This window comes from Vipera berus, assembly GCF_964194415.1.
Source record: "Vipera berus genome assembly, chromosome: 1".
Taxonomy (NCBI): Eukaryota; Metazoa; Chordata; class Lepidosauria; order Squamata; family Viperidae; genus Vipera; species Vipera berus.
The window spans coordinates 18,275,278-18,284,755 of record NC_138202.1 but is presented as its reverse complement, the minus strand read 5'-3'; the positions used below and the strand labels follow the sequence as shown (position 1 = coordinate 18,284,755).

Below are 9,478 nucleotides of genomic sequence, written 5' to 3'. Positions count from 1 at the left end.
GCCAATGATGAGAATGCCATGAGAGAACCCTTTGAGGAAAAACCAAATGAGCTGCAATGTGCCCTGCAATGACAGAGGGGACGTGAGTGCAAGCGTCTGATGACAACCCTGCAGTGTAGTCCACTTCCGAAGCTGGCGCTCCCTAACCGTGTGTATTTCAGGTAAAACCTCCCCTCTGGCTTGCTCGCAGCTCCGACCACGTTTCATTTTTGCTTCCCTTAACATTCCAAATAGCACAACCTTCTACGAATCTACAAGTAATTCGTTCCTGGAACCGCTCTAGCCTTTAACTCTCTATGGGTAAAAAAAAAAACCAACAACACCAACTGCCGTTCCTCTTATTTTAGGGATCCGCCCGCTTACTCATTCCGAGGTTTCTTCTTGTTTGGTTCGTTTGACCCGGAACTACTTTCGTAGACTTGTCCTCACAGCCCCTGAGAGAGAAAGAGGAGGGGAGCGTTGATGTGCTGAAAGAAACGGGGGATATGTCGGAGTACGAACCTGTCCAGCGAGGCCCTCTGCGTCTGAAGGGGGACGCCGTTGGCGGGTCTGCGGGGAAACGGTGAGGGGAGCCTCCCTGAGGCAGAAATTTGATAAAAGAGAGGCGGCCGCGGAGACGCTGCTTTTGTTCCGTCTCCATCTTGTTTTTAATAGTCCTTGTTGTTGTTGTTAGCTGCGAAGTCGTGTCCGACCCATCGCGACCCCATGGACGACGTTCCTCCAGGCCTTCCTGTCCTCTTACCATCTTCTGGAGTCCATTTTAGGCTCCCGCCTACCGCTTCAGTGACTCCATCCAGCCACCTCATTCTCTGTCGTCCCTTTCTTCTCTTGCCCTCAATCTTTCCCAGGTTAATAGTCCTACACTCACCCCATTCTTTTGGGGAGGGGGGGCGAGGCTTCTTTTGCCGATAGCCAAAAAAAGAAATAATAAAATCTTAATTTCTAGCTTTGGTCGTCAGTAAGAAAACAAAGAGGCCCGACGACCACCGCAAGAGAGGGAGGAGTGATTAACTTGGCTGTTGCTGTTGTAAAAGCTCTGGGAAAGCAAGGCGAGGCTGCCTCAAAAGAAAAGGCCCACTGTTGGAAAGACTTGGGTCTTTTGTGTAGTCACCCACACGTTAAAAGGGCAAAGAGGCAAAAGGGTGACGCATTTGAAAAGTTGGTGGAGTTTATAAATTGACAATGCTTAATTCCACTCCCCAAAATTGAAGAAGTGGAGATGTGATTCATAATTAGCAAAGTGTTTTAAAATCCTGATCTCTACTCTAAAGACCCTATCCCCAGGCTTGATTCTTTGGGCCATGTTCCAGTTTGCCCTTTTCTCTAACAAGAAAATCCAGATAAAAAACTAAGCAGAGTACGCCTGAAGATGTAGAAAGTTGTTTTATTTTTCCTATTGTGCTTTATGGAAGAATTTTACTTAACAATGGGCTTTATCTCAATGTTCTTTTTTTTTTAGAAAGAAGAAGAAAGATAAAGAAAGAAGCAAGATTGTAGACCAGATTGTGAGCAGCAAGAAGCAGGAGGAAGAAGAGGAAAAGAAACGGGCGTTGGACAAACGTACTCCAGCACAGCTGGCCTATGAAAAAACGCAGGAAAAGCGGGTGAGTGTCTTAAGAGGAAAAGGGCCACTAAAGAGAGTTTGGGTGAAGCGGAAACTCATCAAGTGCAAAAATGATCCTTGGCAGAATAACAATAACCGGTGCTCTCTTTTTATTCTGTAGCAAATAGAACGAATCTTGAAAAAAGCATCCAAAACCCACAAGCAGAGAGTAGAGGTAAGCTCTTGCTTTTTGAGCTACATGTTCCTGCATAAAAATAAACTATGTTATGGGTTAGCATTCTATATTACCCAACCTAAGATGCCTCTAAGGAGGGGAAAATATGGATGAAAACATTCCTATTTGGATAGATGTAGACATAAAATGTTATCTCTTATAGTACTGCTATTAAACCTAAGCTATTTGCAAAAGAAGGTTAATCGATTTCCCCCCTCAGTCTCCCCTCATATCCTTCTATAAGTGATTTCTCTGGCAGGCATTTCTTTCTTGGTCATTAGAGAAAACACAGAATAAGAAAGACCTTTGAGATTATCCACTCCATTCAGGATTGTACTACTACAGCATTCCTAAAAATGACTTATTTTTTAAAACATCTCTAATAAAGAGAATCCATCTTAGGTCATCTGTATCAATAGATAGATAGATAGATAGATAGATAGATAGATAGATAGATAGATAGATAGATAGATAGATAGATAATATTTTATATAAAAGATAAATATATAAATATATAAAATAATGATAATGATCTTTTTTATATTTATATTTTTTAACCGCCCATCTCCCTCAGAGTTGCTCTGGGTGGGGTACAGTATACTGAACAGCTTTTACTGTTAGGAACTGATGTCCAATTAATGTCTGTTTTAAAATGAAATAATTTAAACCCATCATCCATCTATCCCACCCTATAAAGGTTTGTCAGATTTTTGAAGAATGCATATCTTCAGCTATCTTCACCCTTCCAGTTAGGATCAGATCTAGGAAGGCTAATCCCTTTGTTTTCAACCTCCTGGAAAATGAAAATCAGAAAACTACTGAATAATCTTGGGTACTTTGCAGTTTTAATTATATGGAGTGTGGACAGTTGAATCTCCCATGTATTTCTTCCCTGAAAGTTTTCTAAGCTGGTCAACGAAGGCCTTTAAATTTTCTGTTGTCTATAGCACCATCCCATAGAATATATTACTATACTTTTCCTTGTCTTTTTACTCAGTGTCCTTGTCTGGAGCCTTGTGCTCAGATAGCTGGATCTCTAAACAGATGTGCACTTTCATTTAATACCATTGCTCCTCCGTCCATTTCATCTGATCTATTCCTTTTGAAATGTATTTATTTACTAAATTTTGTATGTGACCCCAAACAAAGTAATCATAGTTTCATAATCCAAATCCACAATCATTAAAACAATTCAAAACAAGCAATAAAAATCATACAAATAAAAACTGGCATGAGATACAACTGCCCCATTGTACAGGGAGTCCTCAACTTACAACCTTTTAACAGTGGTTCAAAGTTATGATAGCCTGGGTAAGTAATTTATGACCCATCCTCAGAGATAAAGCTATGACACCACCCAGCAGTCACATGATCACAATTCAGGCATTTGGCAACCGGCTCACATTTACAACAGTTGCAATGTGTTGCAGTCACGGATCAATTGGGGAACAGTCAATTGGGGAAGCCAGTTAGGGGTTTTCTTTTTAAACTTTTTAATGGGTTAGGGAGGGGGGAGGGACATAAGGCCCGGCAGAAAGATGGGGGGATTTTGCCGGACCCTCCTCAGTCCAGGTTGGTAGACGGTTGCGGCGATGGGGGGGCCGGGATGGGGGGTCTTGGGGCCCGAGAAGATGGGGTGGGGACAGTGATCCCCACGGTGATTGGGAATGGCGGCAGATGGATGAACAGAGGGCCATATCGAAATCTGGGATCGCGCCCCCGCTGTCTTCGAGTGGTGGCACGCTCCGACCCTCTTGTTTCATCCTGCTTTTCCAGGGGTGGGGGAGGACAGGTACCTGAGCTCAGGCTGGTCTATTTGAATGCCAGGTCTGTGGTGAATAAAGCTCCCCTCATCCGGAATCTGATCGAGGAGGAAGGTGTAGACCTGGCATGCATTACGGAAATTTGGTTGGGTCCAGAGGGAGGAGTCCCTTTGATTGAGTTATGCCCACCAGGTTTCCATGTGCTTCACGAGCCTCGGGCTCAGGGTAAGGGCGGTGGGGTGGCAGTTGTTATTAAGGAGGCCCTGAGGGAGGCCACTGCCCCTCAGATAGGCGGATGTGAGTCCCTCCTCCTGAGGTGGGGCCCTGGGGGTCAGTTGGGCCTGTTGCTTGCATATCTTTCTCCCAGCTGCGTGGCAACGGCCCTGCCCGGACTGCTCTACGCTCTCTCGGGGCTGGCGATTGAGTTTCCCAGACTTATGGTTCTGGGGGATTTTAACCTGCCCTCCCTGGGGGCTGCATCAGGGGTGGCCTGAGAGTTCATGGCTTCCATGATGGCCATGGACCTGACCCAGATTATTCAGGGTCCGACTCATGAAGGGGGGAAACACGCCCGGCCTTATTTTTATCTCTGGGCAGTGGCTTAATGGTCTGGGTGAGGTTTCTCCAATCTCTCAACCCCTTTCATGCACAGACCATTATCTCCTGCGGCTGGGCCTCCGTTATGCCACCTCCTGCTGCTGGGAGGTGCAACCGACCAGGTGGTTCCGCCCCAGGCGCTTGGTTCCAGACGGCGCTTGGACTGATTCCTGCCTCCCTTTCCCACAGCCCGGTCGAGACCTTAGTTGATGCCTGGCAAGGGGCTGCTTCGGAGGCTCTCGACCGCATTGTGCCTTTCTGGCCTCTGACCCGGCGCAGGTCCCAGTTGGCCCCTTGGTTTTCCGTAGACCTGCGGGAGATGAAGCGCCGGAGGAGGGACCTAGAGAGCATTTGGAGGTCCAGTCAGTCCAATCTGACCGAACACAGTTAAGATCTTTTTTTAGATCTTACCTTGTGGCAATGGAGGCGGCGAAGCGTGCTCACTTCGCCGCCCTCATTGCGTCCGCAGATAACCGCCTGGCCGCCCTGTTTAGGGTGACCCGTTCCCTTTTAAATCAGGGGACGGGGGAGGACCCCTTGCGGGGACAGGCCGAGGAGTTTAGTCAGCATCTGCTGGATAAAATCGCTCAGATTCAGGCTGGTCTGGACTCTGACTGGGCAGTATCTGACGAGGGGGAAACGATGGGTTTGGCCGATAATATTTGAGAGGAGTTTGAACCTGTGACTCCGGATGAAGTGGACAGGATCATGGGGAGATTAAGTGCCGCCACATGTTTGTTGGACCCGTGCCCCTCCTGGCTGGTTTATGCAGCTCGGGAGGTTACATGAGGCTGGCTCCTGGCAGTTATTAATGCTTCCTTGAGTGAGGGGTGCTTCCCTGCCGCCTTGAAGGAGGCGGTGGTGAGGCCCCTCCTCAAGAAACCTGCCTTGGATCCAGCTATTTTAAATAACTTTCATCCTGTCTCCAACCTTTGCTTTCTGGCGAAGGTTCTTGAGAGCGTGGTGGCATGGTAGCTCCCTTTGGTCCTGGAGGAAACTGAGTATGGATCCGTACCAATCAGGTTTCAGGCCCGAGTAGAGCACAGAGACGGCATTGGTCGTGCTGGTAGATGATCTCTGGCAGGCCCAGGTAGGGGTTATTCCTCTGTCCTGGTCCTATTAGATCTCTCAGCGGCTTTTGATACCATCGACCATGGTATCTTGCTGTGACGTCTTGGGGGGTTGGGAGTGGGAGGCACCGTTTTACGGTGGGTCTCCTCCTACCTCTCGGGCCGTTCGCAGACGGTGTTGGCCGGAGGGCAGAGGTCAACCCCGAGGCCCCTTAGTTGTGGGGTGCCCCAGGGGTCGGTCCTCTCTCCCCTCCTATTCAACATCTATATGAAGCCACTGGGTGAGATCATCCGTGGTTTCGGGGTGAGGTATCATCAATATACTGATGATACCCAGCTTTTCATCTCCACCCTGAACCGACCCAGTGATGCCCTCGACGTGATGTCCCGCTGCCTGGAAGCGGTACGAATCTGGATGGGGAAGAACAGGCTCCAGCTCAACCCGGCCAAGACTGAGTGGCTCTACGTACCGGCATCTCGTTTAGTCCAAGAGGTTCCGTCTTTGGTTATGGGAGGAGAGGTGTTACCTCCCGTTGATAGGGCGCGCAACTTAGGTGTCCTCCTGGATACACGACTCAGTTTTGAAGATCATATAGGAGTTGTGGCCAGGGGGGCATTTGCCCAGGTTCTTCTGGTGCGCCAGGTGCGCCCCTATCTGGACTGAGATGCTGTATGTACGGTCACTCATGCACTCGTTACCTCCCGTATAGATTACTGCAATGCTCTCTACATGGGGCTACCCTTGAAGACCACCCGGAGGCTCCAGCTTGTGCAGAATGCGGCCGCGCGGGTTGTGATGGGAACATCCCAATATTCCCATATTACACCCCTCCTGCGTGAGCTACATTGGTTACCGGTTGTCCTCCGGGTGAGATTTAAGGTGCTGGTTCTTACCTACATGGCTTAGGCCCGGGATATTTGCAGGACCGTCTGCTGCCAGGAACAACCTCCCATCACCCGGTGCGCTTACACAGGGAGGGCCTCCTCAGGGTGCCGTCGGCTAGACAATGTTGGATGGCGACCCCCAGGGGGAGGGCCTTCTCTGTGGGAGCGCCGGCCCTGTGGAATCAACTTCCCCTTGACCTCCGGATGGCCCCGGATCTCCGGTCCTTTCGTCGCGACCTTAAAACATTTCTCTTCCATCAGGCTGACTTGGACTGACAATAGGGATTTTTAAATAGAATAATTTTATCATTGGGGCTTGTTAGTTTAATCTTTTTTAACATTTGTATTATTGTGTTTTATTGTTGTTAGCCGCCCTGAGTCCTTCGGGAGATAGGGCGCATATAAGTCCCCAAAATAAATAAATAAATAAATAAATAAATAAATAATGACCAATTTGCTTAATAACAATGGTAAAAATGTTAATTAAGTTTGGTCTGGTCACATGATGACTGTTTAATGATATATCACTTAGGAACTGAAATTCCAGTTGCAATTGTGATTGTTAAATCGAGAACTACCTGTATCCCCTTTTCCTCCTTGAACTCTCAGCAGAAGTGCAGTTTTTAACCACTTTCCAAATAATTTTAAAAAGGCCCTACCTAATTTTGCAAGAGGAGACAAAGACAAGTTCTTCAGTAGAGTTGGGGCAAATATCAATTCTCAATCCCTTCAGTGACACATGTAACTTCCTTCCTGTAATTACATGCTCATCATTAGGTGCCTGTTGGATCTCTCCCAGTGCCAGTTGACACATAGCATCAACACTGTTTTCTGAGCTCTTTGCTCCTCCTTACTTCCAAATATGTTTCCTTGTGATTAGGCTGTTACAAAAATTGTGTCTAATATACTTAAAGTTTCTTATTTTGGATTAATTTAGATTGGATACATACAAGCTAGATTCACTGAAATCAGAGGGAGTTTAGGTACTGATGATGAAATTTATTCAAATAGATCTTTGTATGTTTGTACTCTATCTTTGTAGAGTAATGAGTTCTTGCTCCCAACTAATATTCTTTTCTTTCCTAGGATTTTAATAGGCACTTGGATACTCTGACTGAGCATTATGACATCCCCAAAGTCAGCTGGACCAAATGAGCATCTTTCCCATCAATATTTTCTCCTTATATAATCTTTGTTTCTGAAGTGAGGACAGACGGGTTGAGCTACAACTCATTTGGCAGAATTGCTGTTTTCCTGTAACTTCCTTTTCTTGATGAAACTTGCTTTTCAAGAGACACACGGCACCTATTACTTCAAGTAACTGGCAGTTAGCTGTTTAAGTTATTTCTGCTTTATTGTTGCACGTTTAAGGACAAATTAATCCTTGGCTAATTATAGACAAGATCAGACATATACAAAGCTTAGGATTTATGCAAATACTGTTGCTGAAAAACAGCTCAAGAAGAACAGTTTAAATGCTTGGGGTGGGAGAATTACTCTGTGTATCGCTTTTCTAACTTGATTGCTGCATTTTAAAAGTATAAGTAAATGCAAAGGGAATAATTACATCAGCCAAAGCATCCAGCATATTTCCATCATTTCTGAACACCCCAATTCAATGGCTCTACCATCTTCTTGGTATACAATCTCATCATTTCCAAAGAAATATTAATTGTAAAACAATTCTAATGACTCCCAGCTTCATCTATTGGAAGGACCACTGTATTCTCCAAATTGATTTATTTATAATGATGAAAAATTGTTTAAATAAAACTAATTAGAATCAGTTTCATTATAAATAAAGAAGTTCAATACCACTGCAAAAAAGTGATATTGAAACTAAATGGGTTGACTAAAACCAGCAGCAATATTGTTTTAATTCTTACCCATTTGAATCCTCCTTCCATGTACAAGGATGACAGGATAATCATTTTGGTTTTATAGCATCAATATTTAATTTTAGACCTAAGCTCCAGAAAGGGACAAAAATGAAAGGTACTGTAAACCCAGATTATATTTCAGCAAATGTACCGTATATGCCACTTTTGGTTTTGTGTTTTTTGTGAACTGTTACAATCATCTTAACGTTTTATCTTCCTTCAGTTGATTTTACACTCAAGTCTGTTGATCCCATGTAGGATTTTCTTCTTGGCATAAGGTGTATAAGTATGTTAGGGTTGTGCACCACTTAGGGGGTGCAAAAATGTGAAAGTTATACCTGTAATACTTTAAAGCATCCATTCCTTCTCCTAAGACACACCTACTTTGTGTGTTGCATTCTCACTTCAGCAGTGTCCAAGTGGTGCAGTTTTAAACCATGCATCATAATGCAGTATGAAAAAACTTTGGGCGGATCTGAAAGTTGTCAGCCTGACTTTCAAATAGGACTTATCTACTCCCTTGTCCCCCGTCCCCCTCCCACTTAATATCTTGTACTAAGAGATGAAGGCTCTAATTTTGTACATTTTACTTAAAGTCTAATCCTTTCATTAATTCAAGATGGGTCACACTTGCACATATCTGATTCTCTGATGATGGTCCTGGATTGTTGATTATCTGCTGTGAGGTAATGGATAGGACAAATTAAAACAAAGGCAATAATAGATATTCTAATTGAAATTTGGTATGTAAGCTGTTTTAGATGTTCACTGTTCTAAAAGGTTGAACTTGGGAGTGGCCCGGAATCGTTATTGCAGCGGAAATGGTCTTTTTGCTGTTTGAGTTACCAGGCACCTCTTGTAAACTTGGGCATTGCCCCAAAGCACACCATTCTTTCATTATACAGTAGTCCTCAACGTACAACCATTTAATGACTGTTCAGTTATAATGGCACTGAAAAAAGTGACTTGTGACACAACTGTTGCAGCATCCCCATGGTCACATGATCAAAATTCAGATGCTTGGCAATTGGTTTATATTTATGAGGGTTGCAGTGTCCTGGGGTCATGTGATCACCTTTTGCAACCTGACAAGCAAAGTCAATGGGGGAACCCAGGTTCATTTAACAACCGGGTTACTAACTTAACAGCTAGGGCAGGGGTAGGCAACCTTGGCTCTTTTATGACTCGTGGACTTCAACTCCCAGAATTCCGGAGTTGAAGTCCACAAGTCATAAAATGATCTCTGCCGGGCTCGGGATAGGGGTTGTTCCTCTGTCCTAGTCCTATTAGAACTCTCAGCGGCTTTTGATACCATCGACCATGGTATCCTACTGCGACGTCTCAGGGGGTTGGGAGTGGGAGGCACTGTTTTGCGGTGGTTCTCCTACCTCCTGGGCCGCTCGCAGTCGGTGTTGACGGGAGGGCAGAGGCCTCTCGTTTGTGGAGTTCCTCAGGGGTCGGTCCTCTCTCCCCTCTTGCTCAACATCTATATGAAGCCACTGGGT

At 45.3% G+C, this 9,478-nt stretch overlaps 1 protein-coding gene across 1 annotated transcript; it reads left to right on the top strand.

The window, feature by feature from the left end:
- Positions 1-346: 346 nt before the first annotated feature.
- FAM32A (family with sequence similarity 32 member A) lies at positions 347-8,579 on the top strand. The gene is made up of 4 exons (XM_081331946.1): positions 347-562; positions 1,460-1,604; positions 1,725-1,778; positions 7,180-8,579. The coding sequence occupies exons 1-4, from the start codon at positions 486-488 to the stop codon at positions 7,246-7,248; spliced, it is 345 nt and encodes a 114-aa protein (XP_081188072.1). The 5' UTR covers positions 347-485; the 3' UTR covers positions 7,249-8,579.
- The last annotated feature ends 899 nt before the right edge of the window (positions 8,580-9,478 follow it).